General features: G+C 45.4%; 1 protein-coding gene across 2 annotated transcripts in view; it reads right to left on the bottom strand.

Moving 5' to 3' along the window:
• Nucleotides 1–10199: 10199 nt before the first annotated feature.
• The window catches only part of LOC120723111 (wings apart-like protein homolog), a 45117-nt gene continuing 33107 nt past the window's right edge, over nt 10200–22209 (bottom strand). For both annotated transcript variants that reach the window (XM_040014430.1, XM_040014429.1), the window contains 10 exons: nt 21902–22013; nt 21710–21807; nt 20114–20190; nt 16884–17020; nt 16666–16781; nt 16347–16520; nt 15122–15338; nt 14945–15033; nt 14490–14585; nt 10200–13213 (listed from right to left, as the gene is read on the bottom strand). In XM_040014430.1, coding sequence (XP_039870364.1) covers nt 13148–13213; nt 14490–14585; nt 14945–15033; nt 15122–15338; nt 16347–16520; nt 16666–16781; nt 16884–17020; nt 20114–20190; nt 21710–21807; nt 21902–22013 — 1182 coding nt within the window. In that variant the 3' untranslated portion in view covers nt 10200–13147. The remainder of the gene's footprint in view (nt 13214–14489; nt 14586–14944; nt 15034–15121; nt 15339–16346; nt 16521–16665; nt 16782–16883; nt 17021–20113; nt 20191–21709; nt 21808–21901; nt 22014–22209) is intronic.

The following is a 22209-nucleotide window of genomic DNA, read 5'->3' on the forward strand; positions in this document are numbered from 1 at the left end:
CTGTCATCTCCTCTCCCTCCTGCCTCGCGCTTCTATAATTAATCGCTGGTTGGTGGAGGTTTCAGGAGCAGCGTCAGTCGGGGAGAAACAGGTAGAGGCCAGAGGGTCAAGTTATCACAGTGAGAAAAACACGGATCGTCTGTCAAAGGCGGAGACAGCTGAGAAAAGTGGGAGAGACGCAGAGTTCAGAGTGGCAGGGAGGAGGAGCGAGGTCAATAAACAGCAGATAAAAGGAAATTGGAAATGGCAGCAGCAGGAGTGGAAGGGTGGGATGTGAGGTACAGAGGAGGAGGTGGGAGTGGCGTCGGTGCAACGACAAACACTTTGTTTGTTATAGCTGCAGTTTGCAGATTTCTGCTAACATGTCACATGCAGGCAGTCGTAACATGTTTCCATCTCAGGACGGCGTCTTCTGGTGAAAGTGGGCGTTGGCATCATTTCTCTTACGCACCAAAGTTATGTTACTTTCATTCTGTGAGGACACTGTTATGGCTCAAACATTCAGTATGACTCAGCAGATGTGTTTGCAAAAAGCCAGCTCACTCGTCATGTTCGGTGGCTGAGGAATAAAAGAACTGACTCAATCATAGGATGACAACCTCCTTGTGACAGGGATAAATCGCCTGTTGCACTGAATTTATTTGCTTTCAGAGATGAACTGCAGGTAGTTCTGGTGACCAACCAGAGGCTGAGCATGCAACATCTCCACCTGATCACCCAGGTCACCTGGTGGGAGGCAACCTGTCTCCAAACAATAGCAGTCTGACTCAGACCGAGTTCAATTACACTCTATTTTGCACGTAATTGCATTTCAGGTTTCAAATTTAGACAGATTGGCAACACTTCCAATCGATCTGAGTCAGTCTTAGTTGATGAGAGTGACTCATCTGCAAAACGTTTGCCAACTAAGACAAAAACACATCCCTGCAGTGTTAGAGCCTTGCACTGGTTCCCTGTGCACTACAGTCTTGTACGAAGTGGCGCTGTTTGTGTTTAAAGCTTTAAATGATTTTGCACTTAAATATGTGGTGGATATGCTACATATAGTTAGTCATTTTAAGAGGTTATTTAATAGAATAAAGGATGAATATACATTCCAACTAACCATGTTTTACATATCTGGCCAAAAACCAGACACACGTGTAGTATGCCAAAAGTGAAAGACAACAGAAGTCGTTGGTGTTCAAACACCCACGATGTCCTGCAACTAAACAACAACAGCTGGTTATAAGCTAACATTATGCCAGCTAATGTTAGACTCAAGTGTCCTAAAGATCACAGATTCCCTGTGATAAAGAGTTTGGTTATGTTCTGGCATGATATGAGAGTTTATTCACTAAGTATTAAAAGACAACAATGTTAGATAAACTCCAAAGTCATTAATTGATGCAGGCTAGCAGCAGCTAACAGAGGCTAGCAGCAGCTAACAGAGGCTAGCAGCAGCTAACAGAGGCTAGCAGCAGCTAACAGAGGCTAGCAGCAGCTAACAGAGGCTAGCAGCAGCTAACCAAGAGAAAAGTTTAGGCTATGCTCGTTAACTCACCGCAGTATCAATGTCACTGGACAGAAGTGAGCTTCAGTGACTCTTCGGCTCATATTAGACTCCTTTCCCAGTTTTACAGCCGTCCCCAGAGTAAATAAAGGAGGACACTTTTCACCTGGCATTGTCAGCTGAGGTAAACAGTAGCCTGACAGCCTTGCAGAGCTACGGAAACACTTTGGATCGCGGTATGAAAAGGGGAAGAAAAAAAACACGAACGCTTGGACACTGCTAGCACGGGGCGCCCACACAAACGCAAAGCAGGAGATGAAGCATCGCTGAATGTGTTTCCAAACCAACTTCATTCTAAGCCAAAGACTAGAAAATATGGTGAAGCAAATCTTTCCTTTGGTTTCACCTGCACAAGTGCCGAGGTAGCTCTCCCTGCAGAATTGGTTTTCCCTTCGTGGGGAGCAGCGTTGGGCTCTTCAAATCCCAGACAAACAGTATCCCACATTCTTGATTTTTAGTTCACAAACACTTGTTGCAATGACTAACTACTCCTGACATGTTGGAGATGTTTGCTCTTCATACAGTAAAGTATGCGTTGCGTGACGAACTCTGTATTCCTCGTCCACACGTAAACGCAAAAAAGGAGTTTTAAAAACGAACACTGCACGAACATTTTTCTTGTAAAACAAAGGGGGGCCTAGCAAAAAAGGTTTGGGAACCACTGTTGTAACTTATGCCACAACTGAAACCCCATTTTAACCCTACACCGCATCCTTCTACTAACCTGACGTGCAGCTCCTGATAAATTTAAGTACACATCGGGTCCACAATGACATGAATGCTGTGGAAGGTTGCGGTGTACGGATAAAAGGCATTTCCAGTTACGACATCATCAGGCTTGGCCAACTCCAGGCCTCGAGGACTGGTGTCCTGCAGGTTTTAGATCACCCTGGGTCAACACACCTGAATCACATGATTAGTTCATTACCAGGCCTCTGGAGAACTTCAGGACATGTTGAGGAGGTCATTTAGCCATTTGAATCAGCTGTGATGGATCAAGGACACATCTAAACCCTGCAGGGACACCACTGGTCTAAATCAAGTTTAAGTGATCACAGACAAAGTATCACAGACAACCGATTTCAAAACAACTATTGCAACTTTAATGCACACAGTCGAGGGATTTTGCTGCAGTCTCCAACTGCTGTTCTTTATAATGTGACTGTGGCATAAGCCGACAAGGAGTCTTGCAAACACAGAAGCACAAATGTATATTTGCTTCAGGAGTGACAGTGAATGCATCACAGCACAGTCGAGAAACAAACCATTAATAAAATAAAAACTCACTTTTTACTCTCTAACATGCACACACACACACACACACACAGACTGCAAATGTCCTGAGGGGCCGATAGAGGAGGCCGATCTTTCATTAGTGGGGCAACACGCTTGATTAAACTCCTCGTGGCCACACACACACACACACAACACTGAGCTGGACTGATCAATGATTAATGATTGGACCTGCAGGGAGAGAGAGCAGGAGGCTCCTGTGATGTGTAGTGAAACAAATAAGTGTGTGTGCATCTAAAGAAAGACACAATGAGGGAGGAAGGAAGGTTCAGTGGTGTGAAATGAGACAAATGAGTGTGTCGGGGGCTTTGTGTATGTGTGTGTTCACTGTAGTGTGAGGCTGTTCTTCCATAGGTGTTTGGCTATTGATCTGCGCTTGTTTTCTGTGTGTGTGTGTTGGTGGTTCCTGTGTAATCACAGTATCAAAGCATTTTTGTCACTCCGGAGTCCTGACACACACCGAGCCGGCGGCCGTCGTGTGTGGACGACCGTCACCTGTAGCGCTTCCTGTGTGGCTCTGTCAGCATGTCAAATTGCAGCTCTCTGATTGGCTCCCTTTTCTTTCTTTTTCATCTTTTGTGCAGCCGAAACTTTGTAGTCACGTTTGTTATATGAGACAGATGACACACACAGAACATGGTCGGCTGGTTCGGCTTGTTTCCTTCTTTCTTAGTTCTGTCTCCTCGTTCAGTCCGACATCTTTAGATGTTTCCAGCTCCGAACGCTTCTTCGGTTCAAAATCAAAACTTCAAATTGGTCAAAATTCCTGAAATAAAAGATCACTGTTCTCTCCACAGCTGTTACAATAATGTGTAGACGACAGTTAGTGACATACAGTTATGGTCAGAAGTTTAATGACTTTAAAAAAAACAAGAAATAGGTGCACAAGTTTGAATTTAATTTGATTTTTTCTACAGGGTCTACAGGAACAACACAGGTTCAAAGGTAACATAGAGGCTCAAATATACCAACATTTGGTTAAATTACACCTCGATCAGACAGTTTTGGTTTCCATCAACAAGTTTCTGGCATTTTCTTGCTGAATATTTGATTTTTAGAATTGATTTTAATTAGTTGGTTTATTGGCACTGACGAGGCGTTTAGGTATAGTCTTAAAGTATAAGTACTTAAGTATAAGTATAAAAAAAGAAAAATGACTACTCCATGTGAGTGCTCACTGTTTTTGAAGTGCTTTATAAATAAAGTTGGCTTGGCTGTTCTCCATCTAGCCATTGATTTGAGGTGAAGTTAAAGAATTTGGAGGTGGTCCTTCTTCTTCTTCTGCCAGTGTCACCAGTACCAAAACAGCCCCCGAACACGATGCTTCCACCACCATGCTTGGTACAGTAGTTTTATCTGACTGTACAAAACTTTACCAAAAAACAGTTTGGCAAGTTCTAGAAGAAGAGCCAAGTTACTTGGATGACACACTAGAATACATACATATTGTTCTTACATAAAATTGTTTGTTTCACAAATGTGAATTGTTTGATTTTGGGATCTGCAGTTGTTTAGAAATGGCTCCAAGAGACCTTCCACACTTCGACAGTTCTGATCTCCACTGAGTTACTTGGACTTTTAAACTGTTCTGAGTAGTCATCAGTCCAACGAGTGCTGCCATTTTTATGCTGCAAAGAGAAACTACCAATGTTAGTCAATCACGGTCAAAGATACTGTAGAACCAGAACAGTGTTCACACTAAATCAAACCAGTTACTGTGATAGGCAGGAGGGGGACACGTACACAAAGACCTTGAAAATAAGCCTTTAATTCCATTAATGCTCATTGAAACTGAGTCTTGGGATTAAACATGTCCAGTCAGCTTTCTCACTGAACATGTGCCAACAGACCTCTCTGCATTGAATCATACTTGTTATTAATCTCTGTCTCTCTTCCACAGCATGTCTTTATCCTGTCTTCCTTCTCTCACCCTAACCAATCACAGCAGATGGCCCCGCCCCTCCCTGAGCCTGGTTCTGCAGGAGGTTTCTTCCTGTTAAAAGGGAGTTTCTCCTTCCCACTGTCGCCAAAGTGCTGCTCATAGGGGGTCATATGATTGTTGGGTTTTCTGTGTGTATTATTGTAGCGTCTACCTTACAATATAAAGCACCTTGAGGTGGCTGTTGTTGTGATTTGGTGCTGTATAAATAAAACTGAATTGAATTGAGAATTAAATACATTTTAATGTCTTTTTTAATGAAAGTGTCAAACTTTATGGCAAACTTCTGACCTCTCTCAGCATTAGTAACAGCTCTCACGTCGTCCTACAAAAACACACTCTTTGCTCCACATTCACGTTTCGGGATCTGGTCACTCTGCCCGGAGTGAACTATCACATTAGTGTGTTTGGTGTTAAACTGACTCAGACTGGTTTGCTTTTTAGCCAATTTGGGTGACTTTTAGAGTGTAATGGTGCCTGGAAAAATGAGGAAGCGTGTTAAGATTTCAGTTTTTGGCAGATGGGTTTTCAGGTCGACAGACTGAGTGAAAATAACCTGCAAAGAGAGGCAAAAAAATGTAAGCATTTATCAGACAGCTGGTCTCTGACACAAGACACTGAAATGAACATTAAAAATTACAGAGCGACACCACTGCGGTCATGGTGACTGACATTCAGCCTGTCTGTGACTGACACGCTGGCTTCCTGTTCACACTGCAGGCTTTTATTCCAAACTCAACAAAAAGAAGCAGACAAAGATGAAACGCATGCTTCGCCCAGGCGGACAGTTATGATTTTAGAAACCTTTTTTTGCTCCCAGTATTTACAGCTGTGAGATAATTCATGTCTCTTTGGTATTTTATAGTTTTTTTGTCAGCAGCAGTGAAAATGGAGTCATTGTGATAACGTGACCGTCTCGAGCCAGGATCAGGTAGCTTTGAACGGTGGTGAATAAATGTGGGGTAAAAGATTTGAGTTTGTCTGGACAGAAATGACTTATTGTGTTAAAGTCCACTGTGGAGAGAAAGCTCAGCTGTGTTGCTTCACCGACTCTGTGGGAAAAGGGTTTGATCTGCAGCCCATGTCGGTCCGCTGGCTCCAACGAGCCGTCTCATTGGGTTTAACAAGGCGCAGCGTGTTAACGAGTGAAGCCAAACCTCTTACCTCTAACTAATAACCGCTCGTTCCATGTTTGCTTCCCAAACAGAGGAATGCAGATGTGCTTTCTGTCAGCATCAGAGAGCAATTCATTCTTTTCATTTCAGGGCTTTTTGTTGTTAAATTACCTGCACATCAGTTTAGGAGAGCAGCTCGTGAACTGAGCGCGCCTCGAAACCTTTTTTGTCCAAAAACTACTGGAAACACCCTCGTATTGCACTGTGTACACAAATAACTTAAAAAAAAATAAAGCTGAAGGTGAAAGATGTTCCCACCTGTAGCTGGTGGCACATGTGACATGTTTGCTACCTGTTTCATCTACAGGAGCAGATCACCTGCATGCTTTCCTCTCCTTCCAAATAATAATAATAATAATAATAATAATAATAATAACTGCATTGGCATATAAATACTTAAAGGCAAACAAAGCAGAACAACATGTCAGGTTAGGTTGTGCATAAGTAATTTTGAGTACTGTGTAATTTCTTGGTAATTTTGTGGGAAAATACAATAATTGCACATCTTACTCTGCAGGTAGACTGTAGCGTTTGTCGTGGCCTTAATGATAAAGTTTCCAAAAAACAATAGCATGCTAAAAAAAGACCCCTCAGTAATTCGAATTAAACAAAAATAATCAGTTTAACTTGAGACTATCAGAGGAATGTTTTAAACATGTGAGCTTGTGCGCTTTCAGATCTGTGTGAAATCAGCTGAAACACACACAAAGTGTTTTTCTGTTTAACTTTAAAAAAATTAGAAGTTAAACTTTTTGCAACAAGACCAGAAAAAGCCAAACTTGCAGATGTGCAGCAGGTCGGTGTGGCGTGTATGTGTCATCTGCACGGGCGCGTCCCAGCGGTGGGAGGGTTTGATCTGCGGCCTGTGTCCGCTCTCTGGCTGCAATGAGCCGTTTCATTGGCTTTAATAAAGCGGAGCGTGCCAGCAACTGTCAGCTAAGGCGTGAAGCCAAACCTCCCCACGTGCTCCAGATTGGAGGATAAAAGGAAAATGAGCCAGGGGCCCCAGACAGCGAGGGTCCCCCCCACCCCCGGCCATAAGGAGTCCATTATGCTCCCGTGTGTCACGCAGCCATTTTTGTGGCATCTCGGTGGCACGCTGTGGCGTTTGCAAAGGCCCGGCCCGCCAGAGCGCTGGCACACGGCGGCCGGGACACGCTGCTAAATCCCATTAGAGTCTGTCCAGAGGATACGAGGCTGCCAGCGGCTGTCAGTCATCGTCAGGCTTTAACCTCCGGGAGCACAACACTTTTAATTAACCTTAAAAGCAAGTTCCAGTGACGAGCTTTAATACATCAGACAAATGTCTCAGCAGCCTGCAGAGGGAAACTCAAGGACGCTGCAGCCGTGAAACACTGAGCTTTTTAATCAAGTGTGTGATGCTAACATCATCCGCCAGCCATTTAGGAAAAAATACTATTAAACCAAGAAAATGTCTTCACCTACGTGCTCTGTGTGGCATTTATTCATGTAACTGTTGCATGAATAATTAATGCTCAGCCCAAAGTCGGACAGGATTACAAGGCTGGGACGAAAACCTTCTTCTTCCTTAGTCCTTCGCTGGCTGGAGACTTGAATCTATATTTACACGTTTAGTTGCAAAGTGGAACAAAATAAGAATTTATTCAACTGCAGTCAAAATGATTTCTCCAGTGAAAGTGCAGTTTAAGGAAACAGATGTTGTTCCAGGGAGAGGTGTAGTAATCATCATGTCCTCTACTCCACCTGTCCAGGCGACTTGTCCACCTGTAGAGAGGCGGGGAGACATTTTTGTCCTTTGCTGAAACAGAGAAGAGGCCTAACTTCTTAGAACTTGGTTCTAAAGATGATCCAAACATCATTTGTTTCACAGTTATCAAACCAGAGTTCTCTGCTGCAAGCTTAAATGTCCCAACACCAACATGGAGGGAGAATCTGTTTAGCCTGGACACAAAAAGAAGGATTGAAGTTTTCTCCCAGCTGATTACAGACAAAACTTATGATTAATTCTGATCTGAAGGACAAATGTGTTCGCAGAAAAAAAAAGTTACCTGAATTCTGTGGGGATATTACAGGTAACTTTAAAAAAGCCACATGAAAAACGAGATCCTAAATGACCGATTATGAGGAAAATTATATTTCTGTAAGAAATATAAACACTGTGGACTCTTCCTCACTGAGCGCGCCGGTGTTTCATCACCACAGAAGTAAGAAAACAAGTAAAATCTTGAATTTGAATAAAGTTTCTGCCTCAACTCGTGAAAAAGAAACAGATGTGATGTCAACTTTCAATCAAATAACAGAAAACAAGACAAAAACCAGTGAAAACATTGATTAATCACGATTAGAGATCATTAAACATGGCTGCTGTGTGACAGGACGGCCTCAAACTTTTCATGTAAACAAGCGCAGATTGGGAATTTATTATTTGCTCACAAACCTTCACTCGATCGTCAGCTGAACCTTAGAGTTAAGAACCTGCGTCTCTTTTACCAAGTTCACATTTAAAATGTGATTTTCTGAAACACAAAACCTTCAGAGGAGGATGATTTAAAACAACAACAACAACCATAAACAACAAGAAAAAAAAATTGTTGATGTAGAATTTCCTTCATCTTTGAATACTGAATGAATGATGCTCCGTCCTGTGTGGACCACAGTGCGCCCTCTGGCAGGCCAGTTCTGGTCCCAAACCACATGTAGATTTTTTTTTTTTTTTTTTTTACTTTTCGGTTTTATTTTCATGTTTGTTTGTATTTTTAAATTTTATTTTAACTCTGCAGAGTAATAATGTTTGAATGAAGAAGAGAGAAACTATTCATCTGCTGTTTGTTTTACAAATGATCCCTTTTCACTGATCGTCATCAAATTAATTAATAACTGAAATTTTGACTTTTTAAATGTGTTTGCATTAAGCTGGTCGTGCAGCTTCTCAGCATGAATGATTGTTCCAACTGTTCCATGTTGAGATGAATGTTTCTGTGTGGGAAAGAAACTAATCGTGCAGATTTCTGGTGACAGAACAGAGAAATACTTCCTTCACTAACATCTGTGTGGTGATGGAAGCAGTGCGAAGTGTACCAGCTGTACTCAGACTAACATACAAACACGTTCTCTTTCAATCTGAGCGCTAAAATGTTTCACTGCTTCTTAAATGATCTGCTGCATGACACAAGTTTGCTTTCAGCTCGAAACTCTGATTACAAACTTTTTATAATTGAAAAACTGTACGTGACGTTCGTGTGAGTGAAACTTCACACCGCGGCTGCTGGCGCTCTCCGTCCTCCTTCTCTTCAGCCCTCAGCGGCGCACTGAGACGCTTCTAATCCTCTTTTGATGAACTCGGTTAATCGACTTCCAGCTGCGCATCTGGCAAAGTTCACTGAGCAGCACACGACCCTGTCCACGCCCCCGAAGCACGCAAGGCCCCCCACTCCATAAATTCTCCCATCAATGCTGAGAAACGTGAAGGGTCCCGGTGAGGCTCAGCGGCTGTGGCCGTTTGGTGAAGGAGGAGAAGGAGACAAGAGGAGGAGAAGAGGAAGAAGGAGACAGTAGGACAAGGAGAAAGGGGAGAGCGGAGGAGGAGCAGAGATGCCTCCGCGTAAAAGCCTCTTCGCTCCCTTCGTGTCCGTGGACTCTGAGTGCGGTCCCGGTCCCGCGGCCTCGGCTCTCCACGCGGATCTCCACGCGCTGCTGCAGCGGAGCCTCGCACCGGACCGCTCCGGGGACTACCGGGACCCCCCGCGCGCCATCGTGGAGCTCCGGCTTGGTCCCGCCGGGGGCGCGCTGCATTACCTGCCGCCGGACACGAGCGCTCTAGAGCGCGCACAGAGACGCCGGCGTCTAGCGGCCAATGCCCGCGAGCGGCGCAGGATGCTCGGACTGAACGTGGCCTTTGACCGGCTCCGCAGCGTTATTCCCAACACGGACAGCGACCGGAAGCTGTCTAAGTCCGAGACCCTGCAGATGGCGCAGATCTACATCTCCACCCTCAGCGAGCTGCTGCAGCAGGGCGCGGGCGGAGCACGCAGCCCGGGCACCGACAAAGCGCCGGCGGCCGGGGATCCGCCTCGGCCCGAGAGGCACTTCCACACGGCCAGGAGCAGCGGCGGAGGCCCGGGGTGCCCCGAGGAGGACGTGCAGGGGGGACGTGAATATCTGTGATTCTTTCAGCGTCAGACATTAAAGGACCAAAACGTGTTTCACGTGTTCGAGGACTCAAACACCGAGGACGACAAAGAAAAACTCTGTGCCAGAGTTACTCAAAGTATCAATTTTTATTATTTTAAAATTATGTACAGGTAACCAAAGACATCGGTCTGCAAATTGGTACAAAGATCAAGTTTTCCTGCAGGCGGCTCGTTAAGAAGCTCTCTGTCTGTCCAAAAACAACAACACGGCTGGGAGAAAAAGGCTTAGAAAAAAGAAAAAATAGAATCAGATTCAGAAAAGTAGAGTCTACGGTCTAAATTTAAATTTAACCCCGGCCCACCCACGACCCTCCCCAAACTGCCCCCTCCACCCCTAACTCCCTCCATCGCTCCCCTCCTACATGAGGAGGTCCAATCTATTTACAGGAAACTATGTACAAAAAGCTCTTCCATTCATTCTTCCAGACGTCTGTGAATAAAGCTCTTGTAAACTTTTCATAAAGGAGTGAAGTTTTAACGTGTGTGTGTGTGTGTGTGTGCGCGCTGATGTCCACAGACAAACAAATACAAAACCACATGAACAATGACACAATCTTTAAACTTTAACAGGTCAATTCAATGTCATTTTTTTTCCAGCTCTAAAGATGAAATCAAACAGCAGCAGGAGCTCACGGCGCTGATGACAAACGCCACAGAGCACAAAGGAACAGACGTGAAAACTTTAAACGTTAGCTTGCTCAGACGATGCTCTCTCTCTCTTAATCTGGACCTTTAAAAAAATCTGTTTTCGAGAAAAGAAATTCAAAGGCGAATCTTTAGCTTAAAGCAGGAACGAATGAAACAAAGCTAGCGTCAACCACTGCAGGTCCTCTAGCATCCACTTGAGGCTCTAAAAGCGAGTGATTAACACGCGCAGCCTGCTGGAATTTAAAAACCTGTTTTGGCCTCTATGGACAGCGTCTGTAGTCAGCAGTGACCTTTAGTGTCACGGGTTTGCGTTTCAGCGTTGATGAGCGACTGTGGGGACCTGAGCATGGCTGCAGACAAAGAGCCAACACTAAGACGATGCTCACGGCCATCTTTCTTCTTTTCTTTCTTATTCAGGTTTCCTTTATAACAAGCTTATTAGCTGGAGGTCATTAAAGGGTTAATAAAGCAACTGAAGGGACGCCTCAGTTTGAGGCGCCCAGTGAGAGTTAGACCAAGGCTGTATGGTTTTAATGGAGTGGGCGGGGCTTATCCGAGACATCTTCCAATGAAATTATTGGAAAAAACAGTGTTTCTATTGTGTGAAAGACTCACATGTTCCCCTGGAGTTTCGCTCTTTTGAGAGTCTCCAAACTGACGAAATGTGACACTAAACTTAAATAACTTTTTTTTTTTAGCTTTTTAACAACAATGAGGCTGGAAATCTTTTCAAACTAAATCATATCTATTTATTCTATTAATAAAGCCTTTAGTTACAACGCTGCACTTGAAGGAAGGAGGAACAGAAATGACTCGTTTAAGGCTCCAGACTTCCCTTTCCCCCCATCAGGGAACATCTCTGGAACTTCAGCTGCACTGACGGTGCACAGAGGACAGGAAAGGCCGGGGCGGGTTAAAGCTACAAGTGCAATGGCTGACGTGCAATGAGTTGCTGTTTGTACTGTAAGCGCTGCTGGAGTTTTGACTTCTTCACAGGTGCGCCATCTGAAAAGGCTTCAAAGATGAAAACCACAGAAGGTCCAACGGAAAAGCACGGGGCCGATTTCTATCATTTACAAATTCCCAATCCAACCTCAGCATCGCTGAAATGTACGTTAGAGAGTGATGCACTCTTAGAAAGTCCAAACACAGGATTTGGAGTTAAACTGCGGGTTTGAGGATCTTGAGCTCCAGCTACAGTGTTTCCTCCTAAAAACACCTGAGCAGGAGGGACAAACAATCGACCCCCTCTGTGAAAACCCCTCTGCTGGCAGCCCAGCTCAAAAGCAAAGAGCCTGGCCTTCACCTGTCAGACTGGGGGGGCTTCCTCGGCCGTCTTTACTGTAACTGAAGTCTCCACCATGAGCGGCGAGCTCAAAGGCCTGGCGGTAATTGAAAGGAGCAGGAGGAGGACAGGTTCTGGCCCAGAGGGCTCGGGAACCCGCTGAGACACGAAGCTTTTGATGCTGAGCGAGAGCGCGATCGATCGTTTGAAAGGGAAAAACTTTCTGCTTTTTGGAAGCAGAGGTTGTCCAAAGTTTCTAAAACCCCCAAAAGCTTTGAGAGTCAGGTGTGAAGTCGGCACAAAGGCGCCGCGCGTCTCTTTCGACGCCACCACGAAACGAGGTGTCATACAAAAGCAAGCAGTCCCACCTCGACTTCACCGCGGGTCAGGCTTCCCACCCTCCGCCCACAAATGATCAATACGCGTGGTTTCTCAGCGCTAAAGCACCTCCTTCAAACAGAGCCAAGAGGTTACAGCAGCAAAGAGGAGAAGAAGAACACAGCGTGAGAGAAATGAGGCGGCCTGTGAGGAGCCGGGGTCGACGTTTTCAAAGTAAAAGCCATCTTTTCTTTTTAAAGAGCTCAGCTTGTTTGTTTGGCAGTTATCAGCTTCAAAAGGCCGCGCTCAGGGCCGCGAGGCTTTGATGGGGGGGGGGCGTCACTCCAATCTGCCATTGCTCGATACGAAAGGGGTTTTCACGAGGGAGGGGCTGAGAAGGTGAGGAGACGCTTTGAAATGGAATTTATCAGAGAAGAAGAAAAACATCGCTCTGAGCAATTTTTTAAAACTGAGGGAAAAGGAAGAAATAACAACCAAATACTGACTTGGATTCTTCAGAAAAACAAAAGCATGTGATCTCTGCTGCAGCTTCAAAGGGTTTATCCTTTAAAGTCACAGAGGAAACGAGCTGTTTCCAGCGCTGCCGAGGTGAAGCTCCTTTAAAAGGAGGAAGAGGACGACGTCCCGTTAGTTTACTCCAGCGGTCGACTCTGAGGTGGTGGTGATGGTGGTAACGATGATGAAGGAGATGGTTGTGTTGCATGTGTCTTTTTGTGTGAGTACGTATTTGAGACAGACTTCTCTCTAGCAGTGCTCCAGATAGTCAATGACCCGGGAGATGGACTTCTGTCCTGTGGTGCCGACGTCACACTGCAGAGAGGAAGCAGGGGTCAGAACGAACGAACGAACGAACACACACCTGGAAAATTAGACGTGCAGATCGTTTCTTTCTCACCATTTCAACAAACTCACTGCTGGTTTTTTATTTAAATCACAGATTTTACTCTTGAATAAACTTGTCTGATAATCGTCGTTGAATAATGAGCATTTTCTCTCATTAGTCTGCGTCTGACAGACGCCGGGCGGAGAGCAGCACAGGGCAGATGAAGGATTACGTCGAACACTAATCAGAATATATCAGTTTGATATTGTGGAACGAGTTTCAGCGTTGCGTTAGTCTGGACTTACAGCAGCCTCACGTCCACCTTTGTGAAACAGCGACTACGTTTCGCAGTCAGCAACAGCTGTGATAGTTCTGCTTGGAGGTAATGACGATGTATAAACACATTATGTTGAACAAGCAAATGCTGGAATTGTAGCTAATGTGTCCATTAATGTAACGCATAACAGCCAGTATGCTGTCAGAGCAAATATACGCCGTTTTTACTGCCTTCACAGTGAAAACAAGCGTAGATGTAGCTTCATTCATAAAAACAAAGCCAGTTCCGAAGTGCCTAAAAACCTGCATTCTATCTGATGACCACCAGATGGCGATAACTGTGGTTGCAAGTCGACTTCTGGTCCTAAAGCATCCTATGGGAAAACGGCTCCCCGTCTAAGCCTCAGTACACAATTTCCTGCTTTCGTAAATCTTGGTCATACCACGTTTCAACAAAGCCAGTGGTGCTTGCTCATTGGCTAATGGCTTGTGATTGACAAGTCTTTAGCCAATGAGCAAGTGATTTCAGGATGAGACCCACCCCTCCTTGTCACATCCAGTTTTTTGTGACAAGATGGCTTCAGAATAGTTGGCGTCAGCGTAGCGACGTCCATCCTTTATACCGTGTTTTTTCGCAGCTCTGATGCGTTCCTACAAACTCGCTCGGTTCTGAAATCTTCCCTCCTTCATGTATTTGGGTAAAACGACCCGCGCTTCCGGGTTTATGTGTCCAACATGAGCAGGATATACGGTGATTTGATAAACTAGCTTATAAAAAAGGCCAGGGGTCAAAATTTCAACATTTTTGTTTTTACATTTCTTTATGTAAAACGATGATCATCTCCACAAGAAGTTTTAAGCTTTAATTTAAAAAAATAAATAAATGATCCCCAAACATATTCAGAGTCATCAGGACTTTTCTCTCCGTGCTCACTAGAACAGAACTAAACACATTACAGGGATTCTTTTATTGAAGCTGTGACTCACAGTGAGGTTCATGAAGTTGAGGAACTTTTTCAGCATTTCTGTCATGATGGAGAAATCTCCTTTAGGCAGGTTCTCTCTCACAGTAGTCACATTCATCTGCAGGACAGTCAAAAGAAATCAATCACACACACGAAGATGAATCAGACAAATCCAAACGAGCTCTGAAGCCTCAGAACAACAAGTGCTGCTGTGAACTGTACGCCTCAGTGTGTCATGAGGCTGCATTTATGTGTTTTTGAGGGTAAATGTGTTTCTACTGTGTTTAAAATGCAGGTGAAAACTTTGAGAAACTGCCTACAGACACACAAATCTGTCAGAGTCGCATTATGGGGACAAAAAGCACATACCCAGCATGCAATTCATTCATGTTTTGATGTTAGTCTCCAGGAAATAAATGAGTCAGGGTGACGTCTTCTCAACTTACAGATACACAACTGTGTGTGTGTCAGACTCACCGGGCTCCCCTGGCATAGGCAGCCCAGCAGCAGTGCCGTGTAGGAGGCCACAATACTGTCCTCCATGTGCTTCCCTGCATGCTGCAGAGCTGGGACAGAAACGAGGATCATGTCTCACTTTTTGCTGCTCGATGGTAACGATCGTCAGGAGTGATCAAAGCCACACTCTGGTTGTACCTTTGTTTAGGTCCAGCTCCTCGTCCTCCTCGTCCTCCTTCTTCTTCTTGCCTTCGTCCTGTTTGTCGGAGTCGTTGTCGTTGGCGACCCACTGGATCTCGCCGCCCGTCTCCTGCCACTGGCCGCTCTGGTCCAAAGCAGCTTTCGGCGCCTCCTTTATGAGGTCGTCGGTCTGGGCCTCGGCCAGGACGGCGGCCCGCTCCCGCTGCAGGAACAGCTGAGGGCGACAGAGAACATCAGAACCAACGCCAAGCGATTTATAGGCTGTATATACACGATCATCATTTTGTGTTCAATAAGATTTGAAGCTAGCCAAAGTTTCCCAATAACTTCCTCTCAGATTTCGATAGCATCTGATTGTTTTTACAGCAGAGGGGTCGCCCCCTGCTGGACAGAAAAAAAGAGCAGGTTGATGCACTTTTCAAATGCAGAAACGACATCTATGAAAACAGTTCACAGATGGTTTCCTGACAGGCAGTGACTGATATTTAGGACCGACTTAATGGTGCTCATGGGAAACGCTGAGTAAGACGGCAGAAGAGAACAAAACGCAGACGAGACAAACTCAACTCCGAGGATCACGCGAGTATTAATTTTCACGCTAAAACATAAAAGTGAGCTTGAAATATTCCTCACAGCAGCTGCTGGTGCAGACATTAATCATGTTTGTGCTCCATTAATCAAAGACGCAGTGAGGGAATGATCAGCCTTTTCTTTTAATGCTGTGAATCGTCTGAACACCAGGAGACAAATTCAATTCAGTCTGATCTTAACTGTTTTAGAGGGAAGCAGAAAACTAAACTCCAAAACCAAAAACTACCCACGACGAGACGTCGCTCATACAAAGGTTTATTTTCTCCTTCCAAACTGAGAAGGGTCCACACTGAGCACCGAGATGAAGCTGAATGAAGGTCGGCATGTGAGAAAGAATTTAAAAGCATCCAGTATTATTTTAGAGCCTATTCTGGGAGGGAAATTTCCCCTTTTCTGGTGAAATAAACCAACTGAAGTGACAGAGAGTGCAGCAGATCCACACTCGCTCCTCTCTGAGCTGCAGAAAGTTTTAATACAAACGAAAACTAAAAATAAATAAATAACCGGATTTACAAAAACAAAACATTTTGATAGTTTGTTCCTCAAATATGGACATTTATGTTTGTAAAGTGGCGACTTCACTTCAGTCGCACTCTTCTTTGGGTTTTTCCATCCACTCCTGAGTTTGTACCTGTACAAGAGCAGCGATGGCGCTCAGCGGGCCCGTGCTGGCGATGTCCTGGTGCTGAGGGTTGAGCAGGACGGTGGAGTCGCAGGGACCCTGGCCCCCTTCCATCTCCATCTCCATAAGGCAGTACCTGTTCCTGGCACTGTACTCCACCAGGTTGATGAGCAAACCCAGACCCTGAACGCAGCAAACACACAGTGGCACTCATGGGTCAGTCATTTTAACTCTGTTTTCACTGCTGTCATCATTAATACCACTTTAAGTCTAATTTTAACCCAAACCTGTGATGGAAACGGTCACATCACTCATGTTTTATACGCACCAGTACTCTGATGTCGAACCTCTGCTCCTGAGGAAGATACTGAGGGACTTTGAGAACACAGTTCAGAGCCGTCACTATCAAATCCTCCTGCTCTCCCGTCTTCGTGCTGCCCCACTCTGCAGACGGAGTTTCACACACGTTTATCCGTCAGATTAATAATGTTTAAGTGTTTCAATAAGCCGCAGTAAAGTGTGTTTGGAGTGTTTTGGTGCACTGACCGTTGTCATGTGTCAGGTTGAGCAGGACTCCTATGATGGCCCTCATGCAGTCCTCCACCGCTTTCCCCACCGCGGCTCTGTCGGACTTCACCTCCCTGCTGTAACGCTGGATCATCTCCTCACACCTGCTCAGCGCCCTGACAGACAAAGAGAGGCCCGGTAACTTCACACAACTAGACTCAATATTTCTTCCAAATAATTACTGACCTTACTGACCTAGTGCTAAACACATAACTGAAAGGGCTGCACACTGATAACTCTGAACAAATGTCCCATAAACCTTTGTGTTACCAAGAAATTCAAGCTAAAAAGAGCCGGTCCGTGCGGGTTCACCTGGTCCTCCTTTTCATTTACAGTCACTCGATCGTCATCAGTGCAAACTGCGCTCACATCCAGATGTCTGAACATGACTCGCCTCTTTCCTTTTCTACTCCATCATAAAACAGAGCAGCATTCACACACACACACACACACACACACACACACACACACACACACACACACACACACACACACACACACACACACACTCTTTCTTGAGGACGGCTGCAACCGCAGAGGGGCAAGGCAGGGCAGCAGCCTGATGTAAATAACCAAATTAAATCTAATGACAGTGGTGACTGAAAACAGAGCAGAAACCAGAGTCTGAACATCAGGACACAACGAGAGGAAGAAAAAAAAAAAAAAAAAAAAAAAAATGGCAGGTGGTGCGTCACAGGAAACTGATTGTGGGGTACAGAGGAGAAATTACTTAGACATGAATCTAAAAATGAGGCAGAAATACTTGGTCCACCTTTGGAAAATTAACGTGGAAACTTGCAAATGCTAAAAACTGCAGTTCCTCAAATGTCCACTCGGGGCCGGCTCCATGAGTGAGTCAGTCCCCACAGACTGCAGTGTTCAAATATCCAACTGTACAGCAGGAATAAACATGTTCACAGCCTGATACAGAAATACGGTTTAGTCCTCTCAATCGACCCCTTTCTGAAAATCAAGACATTTAAACTGTTTTAAGGCTTAAAGTTTGCATTATTAGGTGCGCGACTCATTGTACTGACACGGATGGCCGTCAGTGAACTGCACCTCTGCACCGTGCTTGTGCTACTGTAGCCTTTTAGAGCATTTTAATGCAATTGTCTGTCAAATAATAAGACCTGCTGTGCAGTTAAATTTGCTCAAAGACCATCCGAGAAGTCTGAGCTCCAGGTTATCTGTGTGATGAACAACACTGTTTGGGTGGTTTGATAGCTCAGCTAAGTGCCTCTGGGTGGAAAACCCAACATGATTGTGACCAAAATACTAACACTGAGACAAAAAGGGTCAAAGATGTGACTGTATGGTGGCTACATCCATCTGTTAAAACACGCTACAGACGGCCCTGTTAGCAGGTTTGCTCCGACACAGAGTTTATGCCGAGTGTCCCTCCTGCCTTAAATCTCCCATTTATGGGGCGTGGAACCGACACCAGGACCGAACAAGCTCATCGCATTCATCGTCTCGCTGCAGCTCAGAGGTGCTTCATCAGAGTTCAACAGTTCCAGATTTGCTAAGTCTGGCCTTAAGCTGGGCTTTCACTCTTCTGGTTCACTTACAGTGAAATGCAGTCAAGACAACAAGTGCAGGCAAAAATAAAACAAGGAGCATCATTAACTTCCTTTACATGATAATTCTATCAGCAATGAGTCCGGGTCAGGAGAAGAGGGTGCAGCACACAGCTGGGCGCCCTGTGACAGGCTTCATATTCACAACTCTTACATTTCGCTCTGCTTAATTTAACAGAGTGATGCGTTTGTGTCCAGATGCAGACGAGGCTCGTCAATAAGCAAAAGGACGGGGGTGTGTGTGTGTGTGTGTGTGTGTGTGTGTGTGTGTGTGTGTGTGTGTGTGTGTGTGTGTGTGTGAGATGGGGTTGTTACGGGGCTTATTAAATTAATCCTGCAGACAGCTGAAAGTCTCAAAGCAGCTCAGGGTCGAGTTTGGTTTGAAACAATGAGGGCAGCGTGTGCGGGAACCAGGAGGAGTCAGGAGGAAGAGGAGGAAAACAGGAGAGTGATGAAGAGTAAACACTGTTGGAGTGTGTGAGAGTAACTTCACAGTTTCAGCTGCGTGCGTGTGTGAGAGAGAGAGCTTAGATGGCGGTGCTCGCTCTCCCACTCACCCCGCAGTTTCTGGGGTTAATCGAGTTAGCGCAGCGGACAGCTGAAGGCTCAGACTGAGGCCTGTGTCACCCGCCCGAGGGAACAGCAGCTCTTTGTCGAGCCATTCGACCTTCATCCTCATCATCCTCGACCCCCACCCTCACTGCAGACCTTCTGCAGAGGGCGAAGGTCCGGTCACACAAAGGACGCAGGAGGAGCGAGAAGGTAAATTAACTCAGCGCAGCGCGACAGATGCTGGAGTTTGACTTGATGAACAGTGAGTACAGAGATCAGTGCATCATTCTGCAGCTGAGAGGAGCTTCAGTTTACCGGCGGAGGGACCCGAGGCTGGGCTGACGTCAGGTGCTCACCTGACCGGTTCATGTTTACGTAGTCGGATCAGCTGGGCCTCGCTGTGCCGCGCATGTTCTCCAGGTGACTGCGTTAAGCCCCTCCCGCAGGCCAAAGATTCAGGTGAGAGCATTTCACTGCTGTAGACAGCAGCGCTGACACAGCCAGCTGTAAACTAATAAGTTCTCTTTGTTTATTGAGTATGAATTATAATTAAATTCAACCAATGTATAAAATAAACCGTAAACGCACAAAATCTGGTCTGTCTGCATGAATCAGAACACCTCGACGACTAAAACACATTAAAGAATGAACAGAGACCAAAGCGGAGACTCTGCTGACAGCAGGGGTCAGGGTCAGGGTCCAAAGGTCACCGCTATGACTGACAGGATGTCACAACCAGGAAATGAAGCAACAAAAAGATGATGGCGATGACACACACAGGATATACAGCAGCTGAGGTAATCTGGGCTCAATGTGACCGGGTTTAAAGATTCTGCTGTTACATCACCACATTTACTGATTTTCACAATAACAGTGGAGAGCTTACGTCCATCTCTGCTCAGAAACCCGACTGGAACGGCACAAAAAGATGATAAGAGAGGAAAAGGCAACAAAACAGCGAGTACAAAGTAGTTTTCAGCAGACGTGCCACCTGATAAAACTGCTGAATCTAAGCACACAGAGCCGAGCGGCTCCACACGAACACGTCAGGGGTGAGGAGCGCGTGTAATCACTCACTTTGCAGAAGAGATGATGAGCAGCGAGTCCTTGTAGGCGATCAGGTAGCTCTGGTTCTCGGGGTTGTGGACGGTCACCTATGAGTGCAAACACACAGTCAGCAGGAGGGCACCAATGAACTCGCTGATTTTACTTTAACTTGACTTCATATTTTTACCCTGGCTCTCTGCTCCAGTGTGAGGACGCTTCTCCAAACAGAATACGTTTGAAACACCATCATCACGTTCAAGCCAACTGTCAAATTGAGCGATGGTTTTGATTTTCAAACATCAAAACAGGTGTTAAACCTTTTCTGAACAAACATGTCGGGAAACGTGACGACGAGCAGAAGCTGACAGAAGCTTCAACGTGACTGAGCGGGTGGGACCCAGACCTCCACGTCTAATCAAACTGCCCCAGCTGTACGATCAAAGAAGTCAGCAAATAGCTCATTGATGGTTCAAAAGAACCAGTAGTTTTATGCTAGCAAGGAAGAACCTAAATCTTCATCAGTATCATCTTAAGCCTCTTTTCCACAAGTACCTACTCAGCTTGGCTTGACTTGGTTTTTAGCGTTGCTCATTAGGTGGTAATGCCTGGTACCAGACACTGGTTTTGTTACCTGCTCAGGTGGGGATCCAAGCAAGCTGAGCATGCAATAAACAGACAGCAAACTGCTGATTGGCCAGGGAGTGACATCACTAGATGAGTCATGAGAGCGGCGACTCCGCAAGAATCAAACCCCCAAACAACGAGGGAAATGACCGCACACAAACCAGTGCCATGGTCCAGCACTGATTTAGCATCACCTCGGCGTCCTCCATTGCCGTGACGGTACGGGGCTTTTGGTCTGCGTTGCTATAACAACAGCACCCTATTTTACAAATTTCCCACGTGTGGGACTAATAAAGGTTATCTTATCTTATCATATCTTATCTTATTTAAGTGGTACTCAGTCGTAACAGAAAACGACCAGAGGCGAGTGGAGCCGAGCAGAGCAGGTGCTCGTGGAAAGGAGGCATTTATGTTGTTTGGATGTTTTTGGCCAGACCAAACTTTTTGGTGCTTTCTGGCTCAGCTGTAAATAAATAAATAAATAAATAAACACTACAGATTTAACGTAGTCGTACTATGTGATCGGGAGGGGCACAGGGGTGTAAACAGCATTTGTGCAGCGATGCCACTTTGCCACACTCAGGGAGCTGAGCGGTTGTAGTCGGTGGTCTGCTTGTCACGGTCGTCACTGGTACAAAACATTTGAGTAAGTGGACGTCAGCAGGCCTTTAACTTTAATAAGGTTTCCTCACAGTTCATTTCCCCCTCCCATAATTTAATTTGTCTTTGTGTAGAACAACAAACACGTCTCCCAGCGAAGGAAGCATGTCGGCTCAAACTTCCTCGCCTGTTCGCACCAGCCGAGTTTAACTGAACGCTTCTTTTCACTTTGATACTTTATATTCTCTGTTTTTGGCAGCAAAGTAATAATGTGTGTTTATTGCTCTTTTTTATTTCCAATTACATTTTGCTCTGAGCCTCGCAGGCTTATAAAAAAGAACAGAAGTGGACTTTAAAAACAAAACCCTGTCACGTCTTTTCTTATTTTGATTTGGCACTTACACTCTCCAGCACGCGTAAACACCGCTCAGCCCCCCACAAAGACGACACCAGCTTCTCCTTATCGTCCTCTTGGTTCAAGTTATCCACACATTCCTTCACTGTGGGCAGAGAAACCAAAACAAGGACACGAGGTGAGAAATGAAACGCTTGACAGTTTTCCTCTTTCTGCTGGACTTCTGTGTAATGGTCGACCTTTGTCTACTATGTGGTCCAGTCCTCCCAGCAGCCGCAGCTCCTCTTTGAACCAGTCACCTGCTCGTTTCGAAGTCAGAGACAGCAACGTCTCCATGGCCAAATGACCCGTCTGTAGGGAGAAGGAGGAGGAGTCAGGAGCTTAAATCTAAACTCTCAAGCATCACTTCACACGTTTAACACGTTGGAGTTATTGTGTGCACCGTGGGCCGCTTCCTGTGGTTGTCGAAGTTGAATTTTGTGTTTTTCTGGCTCAGCTCTACCAGATCTGTGAGAAACATCCTGACACATGTGGGAGTCTGTGACTC

Source organism: Simochromis diagramma, unplaced genomic scaffold, assembly GCF_900408965.1.
Source record: "Simochromis diagramma unplaced genomic scaffold, fSimDia1.1 OVJJ01000669.1, whole genome shotgun sequence".
Classification (NCBI taxonomy): domain Eukaryota; kingdom Metazoa; phylum Chordata; class Actinopteri; order Cichliformes; family Cichlidae; genus Simochromis; species Simochromis diagramma.